Source organism: Neltuma alba, unplaced genomic scaffold, assembly GCF_004799145.2.
Source record: "Neltuma alba isolate B1F8T4 unplaced genomic scaffold, ASM479914v2 tig00007266_pilon, whole genome shotgun sequence".
Taxonomy (NCBI): domain Eukaryota; kingdom Viridiplantae; phylum Streptophyta; class Magnoliopsida; order Fabales; family Fabaceae; genus Neltuma; species Neltuma alba.
The window spans coordinates 1-18,862 of NW_021634729.1; the positions used below are offsets into that span (position 1 = coordinate 1).

General features: G+C 37.1%; 3 protein-coding genes across 3 annotated transcripts; 1 reads left to right on the top strand and 2 right to left on the bottom strand.

Moving 5' to 3' along the window:
* Window positions 1-1,356: 1,356 nt before the first annotated feature.
* Window positions 1,357-7,448, bottom strand: LOC114752181 (peptidyl-prolyl cis-trans isomerase FKBP62-like). The gene is made up of 13 exons (XM_028940907.1): window positions 7,114-7,448; window positions 6,882-6,968; window positions 6,500-6,757; window positions 6,250-6,330; window positions 6,083-6,163; window positions 5,446-5,640; window positions 4,566-4,655; window positions 4,283-4,458; window positions 4,006-4,128; window positions 3,767-3,913; window positions 3,182-3,309; window positions 2,965-3,085; window positions 1,357-1,531 (listed from the first exon to the last, which is right to left on the bottom strand). The coding sequence occupies exons 1-13, from the start codon at window positions 7,310-7,312 to the stop codon at window positions 1,418-1,420; spliced, it is 1,800 nt and encodes a 599-aa protein (XP_028796740.1). The 5' UTR covers window positions 7,313-7,448; the 3' UTR covers window positions 1,357-1,417.
* Window positions 7,449-9,081: 1,633 nt separating this feature from the next.
* Window positions 9,082-10,007, bottom strand: LOC114752183 (uncharacterized). The gene has a single exon (XM_028940909.1). It carries the CDS (start codon window positions 9,772-9,774, stop codon window positions 9,319-9,321), a length of 456 nt encoding a protein of 151 aa, XP_028796742.1. The 5' UTR covers window positions 9,775-10,007; the 3' UTR covers window positions 9,082-9,318.
* A 5,827-nt stretch (window positions 10,008-15,834) lies between these two features.
* Window positions 15,835-17,740, top strand: LOC114752180 (U-box domain-containing protein 30-like). Its single transcript, XM_028940906.1, has one exon. It carries the CDS (start codon window positions 16,065-16,067, stop codon window positions 17,391-17,393), a length of 1,329 nt encoding a protein of 442 aa, XP_028796739.1. The 5' UTR covers window positions 15,835-16,064; the 3' UTR covers window positions 17,394-17,740.
* Window positions 17,741-18,862: the final 1,122 nt, after the last annotated feature.

Sequence of the window (18,862 nt, forward strand, 5' to 3'; positions counted from 1 at the left end):
AAAGATGATTAAAAAATACACATTATTATGTCTGAATATTTAGAAAGTATCACTATTTATAATTATGGTTATGTCGAATTCACATGAAAGATTTAAAATTTCAAATCAGTTTTGTTTATTGCACTTCAATAATAATTGATAATATGTAAAAAAACAAATGACAACATATTTTCGCAACCATTCCTAATTTAAAATTTAAAACTTTACAAGTATTTTTTTTTTTTAAGATTTTCACAATTTACATTGGATTATGGCACTCCACGTTTTCCAAGCTGGTTTGCGGTGAATAAATTAGAAATGCACACGAAAAATTTTAGAGGATACGCGGGCTTGTCATTTTTTCACAGTAACCATTTAAAATAAGCCAATCACTGCTGTATTTAAATCTTCATTAGTTCCCAATGCACCTTGCTTAAAAATGGTTACAAGCATCCATGGATAATTTTTTTATAGTTTGTTGGCAAAAGCAAAGAAATTTTTTTATATTTTACATTATGTTTGAATGTAAAGAAAATTAGAAATAATAGAAAATGTTAGGAAGAAAGTTCCCAAAAATAGTAAATAAAAACAGATAACTAAACTCATTGCATAAACGTGTATTTATTTAATTTAATTAATAAAGCATCTGATGTAAGAGAGGCACGTTTAAACTGTTAATCAATTCAGAGCTTCTTGAATGACAAAGCCTTTAAAAATGATTTTTCAATCATGATTTATAAACGTAAGCTACATGCAAATACTAGTAACACTTAATAAAAACAAATACAAATTATTTTCCGTCGTATGACCAAAAAGAAAAATCCAAAAAAGCCTTTGAGTTTGGTGTTTCAAGGATTAAAACTTTCCTTTTGCCCTTCATAAAAAAACTCCTCCGGTCCTAATTATAAAACCCAATTAACTTATTTGAAGAGATTAAGGAAGTAAAGTTAAGTTAGTTATTTAATAATAAAAAATGTTGTCGTTCCAAAATATCCTGCTAATTAATATATTGGCTAAAACTATCATTATTAGAAGGATTATCTTGAAAAAAAATGCATAAATATAATAGACAAAATGGATTAGGATCCTTATAATTAGGACCAATAAAAATTCAATAGAGTCTTAATAATAAAACCGGAGGAGTAACAATTATTACCCGCAGATTTGAACTTTTAAAGTTGAATTGAACGGTTTGATTTCACCCCAAAATGATCAATCATTTTTCCGCCAGCTAAATCAAGTCTAACATTGCTAAGGGTTTGCCACCTTGAATTTGATCCAATTCCATGACTTCAAAATGTATCCTCTTTCCCCAGCCACGAGGCTCTAACCGAAGCATAAATTATCACAAGATGCTTGCATTTGGACACGAAAATCTTTCATTTAATTTTGAGCATTGCCCTTTGCTATTCTGTATTGCACAGGTTCTACGGATTGATCAATCGTTAATTACATCATCAGGGGGAGCGGCACTGTCAGCCACTTTGTCCTCTTCCATTCTAGTGACCTCTTCATCTTTCCTTTCATCATTGCTTTTCTCAACCTTCAATCTCTGTAACGCAGGAGTTTGTGTTACATATACAATTTACACTACAGCGAAATAATTTGTAACCAAATAATGTCGCAACTCAGAAATGAACAGAACTTGCTAACATAAAAATCTCAGGAAGTAAATCAGTGTCATGTTCACAGAATCACAGGTCCTAGATTTTCCTAAAATATACTAACAATTATTTTTCCCAAAATTACATTGGAACGATGAAGATTAGTGAAATTCTGAATCCAGAAATAAGTGGATTTTCGCAAGCCGTAAGGAGACCAATGTAATTTTTGGGAACCTCAGCAAATAATATACGACTCCCAAACCTAAAGTGACAAATTAGGGAAAAATCTAAGTGCAGTTTGGGGAAAAAAGAAGCAAAAAATATGTGATGTCCCGTAACAACTTCGCACAGCATGATTGGGCCTTTCCCAAGCTTCGCATATGCAATGATTTTATTGGGAGACTTATAACAATCAAGGCATCGACCTGAGCAGATAAACTCCTCCAAGCAGCACCCAAATAAGGTTCAAATATCAATAAGCATTCGCCCCAAATCTCCCCATTTGACAGATGCAAAAGCAAAACTAAGAATCTCATACCCACTCCCCTCTTTAATGCTTGGACTCCTGGAGGAACAAACCACAAGTTCATCTAAAAGCATTCTGGCTCTCTTTACCCAATAATCTACACATCAGCCACAGAACCACTCTCCAGTTAAAAGGAGTGAGATTGGATCGATTCTGTCACAACATCAATGATTCTACACACCAGGTCCTAGCTTAAAATTGCGAGTTAAATGCGCACCTATTCCCCCAAAATATTTCCTAAGTGGGATTTAGACACCGTTTGGATGCACTTGCAAACCATGGTTTGGAAGCCCAAACCATGGTTTGCACAAAATGCTATCCAAACACCCTCCTCAAAAACCAAAACCATGGTTTTGAAAAAAGTAAAAAATTTTTGCTTTTGGAGAAAAAAGGGAGAGTTTGAAAGCCTATAGGATATGTATCTTGTTTTTTTTTTTATAAACATATTTTTTTATAAACATATTTAATCTTATATTTTATAAATATATATACATATTAATTATTTATTAATTATATTATCTTATGTATTATTAATTATGTTAATAAAAAATATTATTAATTTTATTCCTCTAAATTAAAGTATATCATAAAATCTATTTTTTCTGTAATTATCATATTAATTTATTTCTTTTTTTTAGTAATTTGTATATATAAAAAGTGCTTCTGATAACAACTATCCAAACACTCTCACTTCTCAAAATCACTTTTTCATAAAATCTATTCTTTCCAGAATCTATTCTCCAGAATCACTTTTCCAAACCACGGTTTGGTTTCATCCAAACACACCCTTAGGGGAAGACATAAAAAACTTCCGACACGAGCAGAAAAAAGTAATCAAGTTCTCGCATTGATCACCTTTGTTACTACAGGCGAGTCTTTCTCTTTATGTGCAAACATATTTGCATAGAGTTTAGCATCTCTTTTGTCACTCTCAAGTTGAAGTTGCTTCAATTTCCTCTGAAGCTGCTTTACTTCCCTGGAAAATGAACAGACCAATTTGTTCCAGCATGGAGAAACTCAAACAGTCAACCTAAGTAGTTCCCTTTGTTTAAGGATTATATTTATCACGTACCTGTTCTGTGGGTCTGCCTCAAGAGCTTGCTTTATGTCTACATCTGCCAAAATATAGTCCCCAGTTTCTATACATGCTTGTGCTCGTCTGTACAATGCTTTCACATTACGGAACTCAACATCAAGCACCTGGTGCAGAAAGTATGAAACGTAAGACAGCAATTTCTCTTGACGCTCAGGACTCAATGTTATTTCTTTCCAGACAATAATCACATTGCATCAACAGTGCCGTTAGCACAAAATACCCCCTGAAAAGAATAAAAAGTTAAATTCAGGAAAGAACAATCTCAACACAACCAACTTTGAAGTCCCTTCTCACCATCTACAATTGAGGCCATCAATACAGCTGATGTTCATGAAACAATTTAGCTGGAAAATGAATGCTGATCAGAGATCTCAATAAAATCTTAATAACTGACTAGTACCCTGATGAGAACTAGTGTGTTTCTTTTTATTTACCAAGTACTTTGACCTAAAGCGTATAACTTGTCACTCTTCCCTTTCACAAAAATGTTATATTATCGAGAAAATGTGCTCATTGAAGTGGCTGCTTCAAATCTTATGCAATACTTGATGGACTTTTTACCTGAGAGCATAACTTGATTGCTTCTGAAAAGTTATCAAGTTTGAGGCTGCATGCTGCACCATTCAACCAGCATGACACTCTCAGTGCCTTAGCCAGCTTTTGCTCATCATCCCCAAAGGATCCATCTTCACTAACATAATCAACAGCCTAAGAGAAGACAGGGGAACACGGAATTAGCAACACTACAAGTACCTTAATGAAATTTCAAACAACCAAAGCCACTTCAAAACAAGACGTACCTTGTCGTACTTTTTCCCTGCTCTCTGATACTTGCCATTTTTAAATAACAGATTTCCTTCTTCTTTCTTCTTCCCAGCTGCCTCAATTTTCTCACTACTATTCAATTCCCATGGTGCTTTCTCCTTTTAATGGGGAAAAAAAAGGCCAAAACATAAATGAATATGCAAGCAAAACTATAATTCTGTTTCCCATTTCTCTAAGAAATAAGATTCCTTCATAATCAATAGAATGAAGCCGAAATCTATATTTCCTCAGTGGAAAATAAGCAAATGCTACCTTAATAAAGTCGACCATGTCAACTTCATAGACAACACTAGACCCCGGGGGAACAGTAGCCAAATCAAATCTTGCTTCAATGCTTCCAAATGCATAATCAGGATGTATACTTACAATGGCCTTCTCACCCTTCTTCATTGTAGCTACTGCTCGATCTAGACCAACAATGACTTGTTCTACAGGAAGTAACGTACAAAAAATAGTATAATTGCTTCTTAGATGCCTCAAACTATAAATCAATGAAGGAAAAAGCAAAGTTAAGCAACAGCAGGGATAAACATGCCTTCATCAGTTATGAATTCCAAGGGCTTTGTTTCATCAATGCCTTTCTTCTCAAATATTGGGCCATCTTCCACCTTAGCTACATAACTAACTGCATGGTAATCAAACCGTGGATCAAGAAATGATTGAGATGTGCAACGAAAAATAGCTCAAATTATATCATATAACTTGCATATACCATTAAAAGGATACGGGTAAAAGGGAAAAATGTACTCATACTTATCAGTTGCATACTCAAAATCAGCTAATATTGTTCACCACATCACGATTAAGAGGTGATTCTTTGTTGTGAGCCAAGAAAAGAAAGTAAGTATCATAAATTTCCCATCCTTAATCTTCTAGTTTCTAACACAAAGTATCGGGTCTGTTTTGTGTTGTATCAGTGTTTATCTGGTGAGACATAAACTACGATATTTAATATATTTAAATACTACATTTCATAGAAGCATATGATGCATTGCCAGACACATATCTATTCAGTTGCTCCTTGAGTGCGGCTTTTGCCTTTGACAACAATACCTTCAATAATATGTGAGTAATTTAAAATTTTCCCCAGATCTAATAGAAATTTGTGGATGATTATCCGTCAAAGACATAAAGTGGCACTGAATCTGTGAATGTTATAGATGAAATTTTGTTACAGACTATTAATGGATAGAAGAGATATGACTTGCATGATTTATGAGTTACATCATTCTCAGTTCACTTTCTAACTTCACAAAAAGAGTAACATTACAGAGCAGATCTAACAGGTGCTTTTCTGAGTCCTTATATACTGATGCTGCTGATGTTACAAGTCTTATTAAAGCTTGTCAGGTAAGATAACACATAAAATTAGCACTTGTTCAGTTTAAATAATGAATTGGTCATCATTTTCTTACTCGTAACAATGGCACCCTCATTGGCTGTTAGGGAGCCTTCCCCTTCTCTTAGTATCTTCTTCAGAACTTTGGAGTCTCCAGTAACATTAATGACAGGTTTGAAGGACACCAATTCAATATCGACATGCAATACTGAATTTGGCGGGATTGAATCCAGCCTGCTTTCTGCTTCTCCCCCCTTATCTCCAAAGGCATCTGCAGTAAACAAAAATATCACAATTTCAAAGTTCAAAATAATATCAGACATTGGACCACATGATCCCCAAAGCTGAGGAAGACAACAGAAATTAAAAACCGGCATCCACATATAGAATAGCTGATGAAGCTGTAACAATCACCGAGATTAAGAGGATTTGAAAATGGAACCTTAACTCACAAACATAGCTATGCCTAGATCAGTCTTAACTTTCATTTGTCAATTCATCATTTGGCTTCTCATGACGGATACATATGAATTCCTGGTCCCATGAGCCGACTTCTTTTAGTCAGACCAATTATTTCATTGAAATCAAAGTGCTATAAGAGTTAATACTGGCCAAGGTTCTTCCATCCCAACAAGACTCAAGACAGTAAATACATGAACATACAACACAGAACTGTTCGGAGGACAAACAGAAGTACAGAACAGAAGACATACACTGAGGTTGAACAATTAACTTCGCCTTCTCCCCCCTCTCCATAGTCATAATTACTTTTGGTAATCCTGGAAACAGATGACCTTCAAGAAGTATGATAATGGTCAGACACATGGTAAGAAGATAGACTCAATTTTCTTCCCGAGAAGGAAAACAAGTGTACAGATACCATCATCCATACGGAATTCAAATCCCTCTTCTGATGTCTCTGCAACAGTAGTGCCGTCAATTAATGTCACCCGGTACTTCACTGCAACAGTAAAAGAATCAGAAATTATTGAACCAGCCCCGAAAAAAAGTTAAAACCGACCAAAAGAGATACAGGAAGTCAGCAAAAGAAAACACTGGATGGATACAAATCATCTAACTGATATGTTCAACAGAAAGGGAAGTAAAAAATATATGCGGTGTCACAATACCTAGAACTTCATCTAGATCACAGGGTCTCTCATTCCTGTTTCCCTTCTCCATAATTTTCTTGATAATCCCGCCATCTTTGCAAACATCAACCACTTTGATCCACGAAATGAGTTCAACCTCAAACTGGACAACTGAGTTGGGTGGAATACTTCCGGAATTCCCAACTTCATTGCTTGACTCAGCAGGCAATGTGAATAATGCGACCTCTCCCATTTTCATGGTGATAATCCCGTGATCTAACCCAGCAGCCACTTGAGCTGCCAAGCCCATCAAGGCATCAATATATGAGCAACCCAAGAATCAAACAGCCCCTTAAAAATTATATCATGCATTTCTAAAAGCAACTCCAGGTCAAATGTCAACCAGAGGTCTGAAACTCACCTTGACCGACTGTAAATCTAACAGGTTCACCCCTATCTCTGGTGGAATCGAACTTTGTCCCGTCAAGCAAAGTCCCCACGTAGTGAACTGCATTCAGTAACACCATCGTTGTCCTTATATTTTACGAGATGAACAGTGTCTACGTCTCATCTAGTTTGCCAAAAAAACTGCATTTTACGTTGTTTGTATCATTGTCTTTCAGTATAAAGCAAAATGTCAGAGAGATGAGTACCGGTTACTTCGTCATTGAATTCAGGGGTCTCCCACCCACGCCCGCACTTGAGAAGTTTCTTCTTGAGGCGGGAGTTATTCAGTTCTCTCACTTCACCAACCTTCTGCGGAGGCGCCGATTCGATCACTTCCCCGGGTTCTTCGTCGAGGTCATCCTCGTCCTCAAAGTCCGACACGTCCGTGGCTTTCTCAGCCACCATGGCTTCACCCGCCGATCAGTCGCCCACGACAGCAAACGGCAACTAACACAGCCCCTATTCTTCCACGGGAGTCCTGAAAGTATGCCCAAAAGCGTGGATGTGTCCGAAGCTCTGTGGCGGGACCGTCACTGTGCAAGATATATATCCCGTTCCGGTGAAGCGCTCCGTATATGCCACTGAGGCACTGGGGGAACCATCTCGGTGCCTTGTGGGTAATATTGTCGTTTTACCCGGTAACCAAGGATATTTAAGTAATTTCGATGTAGTTTTCTTTTCATTTCCATTAAATTATTAGATTTACAGTACTCCACGAAAATACACTAATAGCCAAAAAAAATTTTCTTAATATTGGCTACTTTGTCGTTCATTTACAAGGCCTTTATTGCCGTGATTCAGCCCATTGAAGGCTTCATAGTGCGGGCCTCATTATATTCTGGAAATGATGCATCGGAGACAAAAAAAAGTATTTGGATTATTGAAAAATTACGTTTTAAAAGTTTTTTTTTTTTTTTTTTATATTATAAAAATATTTTTAAAACCATAATTTTGTTTCTACTCATCAGATATCTCCAAAAACAGAGCTAGACTGACTCCAACAAAAAAGAATATCCAATTACTCTCTTAAACCAGTTTTGATGATCACTATAATAAAATTTATACCATTTAAATATAGTTTTGATGGTTTAAATTTAAGAGGCTAATATCCTCCTAACAATATTTTTCTTCATATATACCACTCTAAAAATCGAATTTAGAATATGATGTTTACAGTGCCGAAATCTTTTCGGCTTGGACTAAAATTTATTTGTTATATATGGCCTGTTTATATGTATGAATACATAAGTAATGTTTTATTCTATGCGCAGAGTCTTAGAGTGATGCTATGAATTGGGCCCACGCAGGCCGCAGCACTTGAGGAAGCACGTGGAGAGGGTAGGACGAAAGGTGAAGGCTCATGATCAAGCTACCCGACGGACAAAAATTTGTTCAGTTGATAAGAAGGCGGCACATAACCCATAAAATCGTGAATTCACATCCTGTTACTGATGTAAAGATCTTATTAATAGACGATTTATAAATATTTTTGTAAATGCTCTCTAAGTCTGTAGATATATCCTAACTCTAATAAGACTTAGAACCTAACTCAACTAAATGTTTTTGGGGGTGGGGGTGGGAATCAAGTTACCCCGCGCGTATGGCATCGAAAAGTAAAGGATGCCCTAAGGAGACGTTTACCTGCTCAGGCAATGTGTTTTCTTGACTGACGGGTGTGACTGACTGATGACACTCCAATTAAACATTATTATCACAATTTTTCATAAAAAAAACTTCTTAATAATTCAGACTGAATCCACAGTATCTGTTAATACGGCTCCATCAAATAGCTTCCTGTTCTCTTTTCTTTACATCAACTGGGGCAGCTGGGATGAGCCTCAAGCAATGCATTTCGTCAGCATTTTATTAATCATTTGTCCTCACTTACTTTTTAATTAATCGGTTTCCATGTAGCCATTGATTGAACTTGTGACGCACTCATTCCCCTTTTTACAGCAAATGATCACTCTCCTAATTTTGATGAACAATTTTAAAATGTGCCACTTCATCCCTATTCGGATTTCTTACATATAAAATTCTCAACAGGACCGACATTAACGGGCGGCTTCTTAGGCCTAATTCCCAAATGCCACGACCGATCAAATTCACTTCTTCCAGATTGACAAATAAATCTACATTGTGTACTGTGCAACTGTTGTCGTTATTACAGTTTGTTTCACCTGCGCAGTTCATGTTTATATTAATGTTACTCCCAATTCTGGGCAGGCACACCGAGATCGATCTAGCTCCATATTTACTGAATTATAAAAACCACCCAAAAAGAGAACACAACAATGGTAGTGCTATGGTTATACTTAAAACAGGAAGATAAACTCGAGCAACCCAGTTAGCAAATCTAACAGCCATTAAAAAGGAACAAGCTTTTGTCTGGGAGAAGCAAAAGGGGGATTTCAGAAAACAGCAACGGCTGTCCTTGTAACAGCGTAGCTTCTACTTCTTGGGTACAAGTCAGGAACAGCAGGAAGAGGCGTGTCTCCAAAATCACAGGGACTGTCTTCGTCAATCTTACCCATCCCAGCACTCACAGACTTGGGCAAAACTTTAGACGCCTCCTTTTTTTTCAGAACTAAATCCATGTCCAATTTCTCCATCAACGTCCTATCAGAAGCTGCTCTCATTAGCTCTGCAAAATCCTCCCGGTCGTCCAGCTTCGTCGTGGCCGCACTGTAGCTTCTTGGCAAAGCTTCGAACCGTCCGGCAACATCCATGGGGTTGCTGTAGTTCATGCTGTTGCCGCAGTTGGTGATGCTTCTGATGTAAAAGTCCTTCGCTTTCCCCAGAACTCTCAAAGGCGAAGTAATTATCCTCACCACCATGTTCTGGCTTTGTCTCTGCTTGTTCTTCATCCTCTCTCTATATATTGCTGCCCCGGGAAGATTAAGGAACGAGAAAAAAATCCTATCAAAAGCTCGCAGGTGAATGATATTTGCAGAAAATATGAGGGGCCAGATGATAAGAAAGTGATTTTGATGCTAGTGGGTGGAGGAGGAGTAGTGGGAGAGGGAAGAGGGTATAAAAGTGAAGCTCCTCATGGACTTTTTCAGACAAGCCCTGATTAAATTAATCAGCGAAATTAAAGATAAGAATGGATCCTTGGGGCTTTTTAATAATTTGGCTGATTAAACGGACTGTTTCACTACTCTCACAAGTTTCAACTCAGTTTGTGACTTGTTCTAATAAATGTACAATAATAATGATCCTCACTCGGTCGTCCCGACCGGCTTTGTGTTGTGACTTCTACTTTTTGTTTCCCTCTGGCGGTGAATGAAACGTGATGTACGTAACTACTTATTGGTCAATCTCCTTCTCAACCAATTCTAACTCTGAATAATGCGGTTTAAAATAGGAGCCACGTCCTACGTGATGACACAGAAATAGGGGAACCAATTATTACGGCGACAAAAAGATGAAATTATAAAAGTCGGAGATGGCGTGTTTATAATTAAATATGCCAATTTGTAACTAATTAGCCCATATATATTTATATTGTGTTGAGTTTTACTTAGTCCGGAATTCAATTTGCAGAAAAAATTAAAAATACAAATTCGACTCTGTTCTGGTCCAACCAAAAAGGTTGACAGCGTCTTTTTCGTTCTTTTAATTTAACTTAAATTGAAAGCATAATTATTTATTCATCCGTATAAAATAGTTGTTATTGAAAACGGATCGGATATATTTTTTTTATAAAAACAAATTCAAATAAATTTCTCATTAAATGCGTGACTAAATTGAATTGGGCCATACGTACTATCCCTTAAATTAGTCTGAAATTTCACCAGGTCAATTTAGTTGGGTCGAACCGAGTTTACCCTTACGTGGAAACATTTGCGTAGCAAGGGACAGTTCAAACGCTACCTTAAAAAAACAACAACAATAATAATACTACTTCCTGTTCTTAATATAAGACTTCATTTAATTTTTATTTTGATTCTAAATATAAGACTCAAATCTACTTTGTCTCTAATATTTATGTATTTTTTTCAAGATAATCCTTCTAACAATGGTAGTTCTAGCCAATACACTTAATTAGCAAAGATATTTTATGAAATACAACATCTATTTATGACAAATAATTAATTTAACTTTTTTTTTAATCTCCTCGAATTAATCAACTAATTCTTATAATTAGGACCGTAGGTAGTAATAAAGATTAAGAGGTGATGTTGAGATCGGAATAGTTAGTTTAATTGATTATTTTTTTGATGACGATCAATAGGTATTGTGATTGAGTTATTCTACCTACACATCAAGATTCTAGCATTATTTAAAGGAAATAAGAAAAATGATCCCCTCGACCGGCTGATGTCAAAAAAGCTGATCATTCAATACTTAAGAAACATGGTAAACATGCCGTTGGAATGTTTCCGTATAAATGATTAATTATTGGCGTGGCTGTGGTAAGAACAATTAATCTATCTACTCCTCCGGTTCTAAATATAAAACCCTAGTGTGTATAAGGATTTTATATTTAAGACTGAGTATAATAAACTCCATGGAATTACTCATATTTCATCGATCTTTGGGAATGGTTCAGATGATATTTGCATACTGTTTTGTGTTTCAGTGACAGTGCAAACGTATTTTATGTTATATTCAGATTAGATTTTGAAAGCTTCAAAGCTATGATTTTGTTGGCTTTTAATATGAAACTAAACATGTTCTTGACTAGTCGAAGTCATCCAAAGGCTTTTAGAGACTAGGGTGGGAAAGGTAATTTTAAAGGCAAGAACCCATACAGATTGCTGTCACAGTGTTATTATTTGATGAACAGTTATAGATCGAGGACAATCCATGGGAAATTTCAGTTGAAGATAAAATATACACTTTCTCCCGTCTTCGATATATGTTCTTTTTCTTTTTTTTTTCCTCCACCATAAATATAAAAAGCATCTTCCTCTTTAGTTCGTGCCAAGTTGCTCCAAATAATACAAAATCATAGTGGAAAGAGAGCTATATATCTTGAAAATGAAATAGTGGGTTTGAAGAAAAAAAAGGTCATGACCACATTTTGTCCTTAATATAAAAATTAGTTGAAAATTCAAATTAGTCATAAATATAAGATCCTAATTTACATTATCTCCTATATTTATTCATTTTATTTCAAATAATCTTTATAATAATTGTATATGTTAAACAGTTCGGAGTACTTTCAATGTATATAATTAATAAAAATATTTAAAAAATAATATATATTTATTATAAATAACAAACTTAATTTAATATTATTGGATGCATCATATTGAATGTCAGCTGCTAACTGCTTCTTGTTGGGAGCACGCATTAGCATACCGCTCTCCAGGCCAGCTGGCTCCCCTCACAAATAATTATGACCAACACAGACACACGGCATTATTTATATGTTGAGTATATCAGATTGATAGAAAGCTTTCTCGTGCTGGCAACAGATAGTAGATTTTTTTGGGGCTGGATAAAAGTCGTATGGTCGCGTGAACAAGCCGAGAGAGAAAAAATGTCGGCGATCACATTTTGTAGTAATCCTGTTTTGCGGTGTAAAAAAGTGCTTTCTTTTGAATCACTTTTCTCCGGAGCACAGCGAGGACTAAATTCATTTTAGAAAACATCGAATTAGTCGATGCTTATTTACATTGACCGCGTATCATTATTTATTACGGTTATTTGGAGTTCCTGATGATGATCCTCCTTTATTAAAAATCATTTGACAATTTTATCGGGTCAATTAGGAACTCCATAACATGTCCATTCCCAGGTGAAATCGCCCGCAGTTTAATTGCCTTATATATATATTGATGAATTAGTCCATACAGGTCTAATCAGGTCATGCGCTTTATATTTTAGCCAACTATTGGTCAACATAAAAATTAGCCAACCAAACAGGAATAACCTTCATCACGAGGGACAAAGGTCAGTGTACACTGATCATAGTAAAAAATGGTTATGATTCGTTAAATGCAGGCTCTGAATTTTGAGCTTTTTGGGGGGCATGTTCAAATTTGCCCGAATAACAAACGCAATATATGTTTTGAGCTTGATGCACAGACATCAGTCTCACGCAAAATGATATTATGTGTGTTTGGATCCACAATTGGATCCAAAATACGTGGCTTTTATAGTGTCGAACATGTTTGGGTTTTGATTGTTCTGTTTGACGAAATTTTTGGTCCATATGATTTAACGGCTAAAAGTTGGTTTGAATCTGACATTTTTAAAAGCTGCTTCTTCCTTACTTATGCTTGTATTAGAGTATGTTTGGATTAGCGGTGGAGAAGTAACTTTTTTTCAATCTGATTTTACAGAAATCAGATTGGATAAAAACAGCTTTTTTGAACTTATTGTATAAGTCCGTTTTAGTCACAGATTGCAAAAATATGATTCCAAACACATCCCAAATAAAAAAAAACTCCTTTTACCAATAGAGAAGTCATTTTGAAGGTCCATAATTCCAAACACACCCTTAATCGTGTCTATTGCACAGCGCTAACACTCTGCTTCGCCCCTCAACGTCCGTCCTCTCCACAGTCCACCATCACCATCAACATGTACGGGAAAGGTATATGGTCATTTTTTTATTTAATAAAAATCAAACCCATTTTCTTAATTTTACAAATTAAATTTATTTTTATTCAATTATAATCTAAATAACTTTTTATCTAATTTAACTTTTATAAACTAACTTCTATAAAATTCAATCCAGACATAAATTACATTACCCAATTTAATTTTTATTCAATTAAGTCAGGTTACCATTAATTACAGCGTTATATTTTTTGAGCAAGACATTTTGAGCTTGATCGAGCAAATGTTGTTAATTTACAAATGTGAAATATAATTTTGTAGCAAAATACTTATTCGCATGCGGCATTTTGGGGTAATAGAGACAGCCGACGCACATTAATTCGAAAAAATAGAGACAATGACAAGCAACGAAGTGGACTAACTGCACCTAATCAATATAAATATGGCCGGGAAAAAAGAAAGATTTGTGGAAGATGCCGTATGGATTGGGGGATAATCACAAGTATAGGCTGGTCAAAAAAGGAAATCACAACTATAGGCATGTCCTTTTCCAATAATCCCATTTAAGGCATTATCAGGTAAATGTGGACACTTCTTTCAATAGGGATTCGAACATGTAAAGAATTAGTCAGGTTTTCAATAATCCTATTTAAAACGCTATCAGGTATTAAACGTGGACATCTCTTTCGAACATGTAAAGATTAGTCAAGTTCGCTACTTGCTTTCTGACTCCCTGTCATCTATGACTGTGCTGTTATTCTTGATTTTGTTTTGTGAGGGGATGTTTGGGGCTGGGCTGGGCTGAATAGAAGTGAAATCAGGTGTAAGGAATATGATCCACTCATGGTTTCGCCCGGAGTCTCAGAGGCCCAGCCTGATCCCCCCTTCACCTGCATTGACGGATTGATCCTCCCATGCCATTGGGCCCCTTATGTCCATAACCATTCCCCTGTTTGATATTTGATACTCATCCGTTGTGGGGTTGGGTTAGTTTTGGGATTTGAGTGGCGAGTCCGCCTTTTTTCACTTCTACTCGAAAGAAGGAGCCAGCCAGCCCTCGTGCACTGCCCAACCCTTTGTTGGTTCTTTTATAAATTTGCCTTCCACGTCTGGGTTCATCGCTTTTCTGCCTCTAATTTTGTGCCCACTCCTTTTCTCCTTTTTAGTTTTTACTATTTTATTCCCCAAACCAAACTATTCCCTCACTTATTTTAACTTTCTCTCTCATCCCACCCCCCGCCCAAAACAAAAAGCAATTAAATCTGGAATTTTGTCCTAAGCGCAATTTTTCCCCTTGGGCAATTTGGACATTTAACATTAAAATCTTTGAAGCAACTAGTTCCTTAAAACGAATCCAGACCCTTTTTAGAAAGAAAAAAAAAATTAAAATGAGGAGTTTTCAGCAATTTTTTCTGAATTCAATAATCTTACAAGTTAAAATAGGAGAACGATGCTGTATTACTTCTCCATTCACTCAAATTGAGTACTGCATATTACAGATTCCTCACGGCTGCGTTTAGCATGAAATTTTGGTTCTCAAAAAGGGAGAACAGAGGGAGGTGACCTTGTGGGGTTGGACCAAAAAAAGCAGCGTCACAGGGGACGACGCCGTTGGGTGTGGTCATCGATAGTCCGCATCAAAGGTGCCGTATTTAATTACTTTAAATTTGGTGGCATCTGTTACCCTTTTTGACTATCTGTCCCAGGTTGCGTCTTCAACTTCAAGATTGTCCCTCCTCAGGACCACAAACCCCACATCTCTTCTATACAGAATCAAACTTTTTTGGTTTTCTTTACACTCTAAACACTTGCTTGTAACACCCCCCCACTACTCTTAAAGATAAAATATTTTAAAAATTTTCATTTGATTTTAAATATGAATACTTTATTTTTATCTTCCATATTATTTTTTGTAATGACATTCTTATTTATTCTAATAATTAAATATAACCAATTTTTTATATATTAATTATAAATAATATTTTAACTACAATTTTTAAATTTTATAAGGCGTTATATTTAAAACGGGAGAGGGTATAGCATTCACTAACAGAGCAAAACAGATGTGGTCCCCGCCAAAATTATGACTGCACGTGTGGTGCACGGTCGCCTCTTGAAGATGGAAGACGCTCCACGATGAGCCGGTTGAACAGAGCGCCGCTGCTTAACTGAGTAGAATAATGATACTACTGGATATATATATATATATATATATATATATATATATTGTTTTTTCGAAAAAGCAAGCATTTTCATATTTCCGAACTCCGAGTCTAACGCCTAAGCTAAGGGAAGGCTACCCGCTAAATGAAGAGGGCTTTGGCATCAGGGAAGGAAATTATGAGTCAATCATATCGTTCATGGCGATGATGAATGAACTGGCCAAATGGGTAAAATACTTTTTTGACCATTGAAAGGGCTCAGTTAAAGAGGGAAAAAGACAAGTGTGGGGAAAAAGGCGCCTCTTTGACGGGCATTGCATTGTTGCTTGAGAGTTGAACCCCGACTTTCCTCCTCTCTACCTTTCTTGTTTCTTTCTCACACGCTTCTTATCCTGCGGATTTGAGGGGCCTTCGCCTCGTATTTTATTTTCCGCTCTGTTGCAACTTTCCTCTCAGTCACTTCCGGAACTCTGATAGAAATGCCTCTGCATCGGTCGTCTTCAGGTGGTGGCGCCGAGGTGCTCGATCTAGAAACTGCTGTCAAAGGCGGGGTTTTGGACGGCAAAGCTGCGCTGCCTGGTGGTGGCTGCGGCGATGGTGATAAAATAGATCTGAAGGTGTTGATTGAAGAGCTTGACTCAGTTGATGTGCCGTCGGTGTTCATCTGTCCAATCTCGTTGGAGCCTATGCGAGAGCCTGTGACTCTTTGCACGGGTCAGACCTACGACAGATCCAACATTCTCAAATGGTTCGCTCTGGGTCATAATACCTGCCCCACGACGATGCAGGAGCTCTGGGACGATTCAGTGACGCTGAACAGGACTCTCAGCCAATTAATCCATAGTTGGTTCTCGCAGAAGTACCTCTCATTGAAGAAGCAGTTCCAGGATGTGCAAGGAGGAGCTCTGGAGCTCTTAGGGACACTCAAGAAGGTGAAGGGTCAAGCCAGAGTTCATGCTCTTCGGGATCTTAGGCAGCTTGTCACCGCCCATGCGTCCACAAGGAAGAGAGTCGTGGAAAATGGTGGGCTGTCTTTAATTTCTTCTTTACTGGGTCCTTTCACTTCCCACGCAGTTGGGTCGGAAGCAATAGGAATTCTAGTGAACCTGGATTTGAATTCAGAGTCGAAGAGAAATCTGATGCATCCAGCCAAGATATCTTTGTTGGTCGATGTTATGAACGAAGGAACGATTGAGACAAAGATGAACTGTGCAAAATTGATTGAAGCATTGTTGATGGAAGTGAATGAGTCGGAGACGGAGATTTTGTCAAGCCTGAGTCTTTTGGTCGGATTACTGAGGTTAGTGAGGGATAAGAAACACCCAACTGGGGTCTTAACTGGACTCATGTTACTGAAGACAATCTGTTCCCACGAATCAGTCAGAAGCTCCATGGTAAGCCTAGGAGCAGTGGCTCAGTTGATTGAGCTTCTTCCAAGTTTAAGCCACGAATGCCTAGAGATAGCCCTGTACATTCTAGAGGTATTGTCAACTCTTCCAGAGGGAAGACTGGCATTGAAAGAGTGCCCGAACATCATACCCAATGTGGTGAAGTTAATGATGAGAGTATCAGAGAGCAGCACTCAATTCGCTTTGTCAATATTGTGGGCTATCTACAAGCTTGCCCCTGAAGAATGTGCATCACAGGCGGTGGAGGCAGGTTTGGCACCCAAGCTTCTGCTTGTGATTCAGAGTGGTTGCAACCCAGTGTTGAAGCAGATGTCTACCGAGTTCTTGAAAATGTGCAGTCTCAATTACTCCACTAGCCTCTTGATTTCTAAATGTATGCTCACCAGAACAATACGATGAAAGTATGAGGGCAGCTTGTTCATATTCCTTTCCAGTCATATTTTCGCTGCTACCCTTGATATGTGCATATTAAATTACATAACTTTTATACTTATCAAGCTTCAAATTTGTTCTTCCGCTTTCCTTTGCAAGTCATTGTTAATCTGCGGTATATTACTAGTCGAATTACCTCTATTTGTTTACATAAAAAGCTGATGGGTCGTGATTCAAATCAACAATTTGGCTGCTTCTCATCCATATCGACCAATTAATTGGTCCACTCACGATATAACGTGTTGTACCTTCGAAAACAATTCAGTTGGAAGTGGAACTCTGATAGCACTGTTAATGACATGGTGTTCTTCTTCTTCCTCCTCTTCTTCTTTCTTCCCCCTATATCATTTATGAAGTAATATTTGTGAGCTAAGATTCGCTTCGGGTGATTTTCGTTTTTCATGAGTTAACGCTTGATATGATCCAAACTCGAGTGGGGTCTGTCATCTCAGCAGCCAGCATTGGGGTGATTGAAATTTGAAAGTGCTGGTTTTGACCGTGTGATGGGTTGTAGACCGATTGACTATTTATGTTTTGCTGGAAGATGGTGGATGTTCTAGGAGCCAGGATTGTTCTGGCATGACAGAATAATCAATGAGGGAGAAGTTGAGACTAGATAAATTGTGATAGTGACGTGTTTGCCTTTAATAAAATGAATAAGAAAGAAGAGGAAGCCATAGAGGATGCTCTATATATTAAAAACGAAGTATTAAATGATTGGATAGAAAAAGCTAACGGGTGAAAGAAGGAGACAGAATCTGAAACTGGTGGGCATTAAGTATGGTCAAGATTGGCAACATTTGAAAATAGGTAGAAGTTGATTTGAAGTTTGAACGGAAGAGAAGGGAACCCCAAATTAACAATTGTTTCAATTTCAAAAACGAATCAACAATGGTACCTCATTTATGTGCAGCCTGCTCATTTTTAAAATTAGAAAAATTGAAAGCAATCTTGTCCTTATCAGCTGTGTCTGCGGGCGGGCTGCTCGGCACACTTAAAATTTTAAGTCACTCCTCTCCCTCCTCGTCCTTTCCAGTTTTCGGCCCATGTTTCGTTTGTTTTCGCCCCTTATTTTTGAAAACCTTGGGCCACTTGCTACCTCCTATTTTAACACGGGCCTTACAAAATTTAAATTGACATGTTTAACTGAGCCCGAACCTTTCTGACCCAACCAAAAAAAAAAACTAAGCCTAAATCAAGTAAACAAAAATGGTGAAATGCATTTTTTGACCTTTTCTTTTCCAGACTTGTTCAGGACCAGTTTGGGCACTCTAGAAAAATATTTTTATGCTCTATGAAACAAAAATAGTCCATATATTTTTGTCATACGACATCAAATCACTTATTCACAGTTAACACTTGTTTTTACTGTCCCGAACTGAAAGGAAGATAACTTGCTAGAGAAAAAACAATGTCACTGTATCCTTCTGCATTAA

Coding starts and splice junctions, on each gene's coding strand:
- LOC114752181 (XM_028940907.1), bottom strand. CDS start 7,312: ATGGTGGCTGAGAAAGCCACGGACGTGTCGGACTTTGAGGACGAGGAT. Junction 4,656..5,445: donor TGAGGGTGCCATTGTTACGA/GTAAGAAAATGA, acceptor ATTACCATGCAG/TTAGTTATGTAGCTAAGGTG. Junction 1,532..2,964: donor ACTCGCCTGTAGTAACAAAG/GTGATCAATGCG, acceptor CCTGCGTTACAG/AGATTGAAGGTTGAGAAAAG.
- LOC114752183 (XM_028940909.1), bottom strand. CDS start 9,774: ATGAAGAACAAGCAGAGACAAAGCCAGAACATGGTGGTGAGGATAATT.
- LOC114752180 (XM_028940906.1), top strand. CDS start 16,065: ATGCCTCTGCATCGGTCGTCTTCAGGTGGTGGCGCCGAGGTGCTCGAT.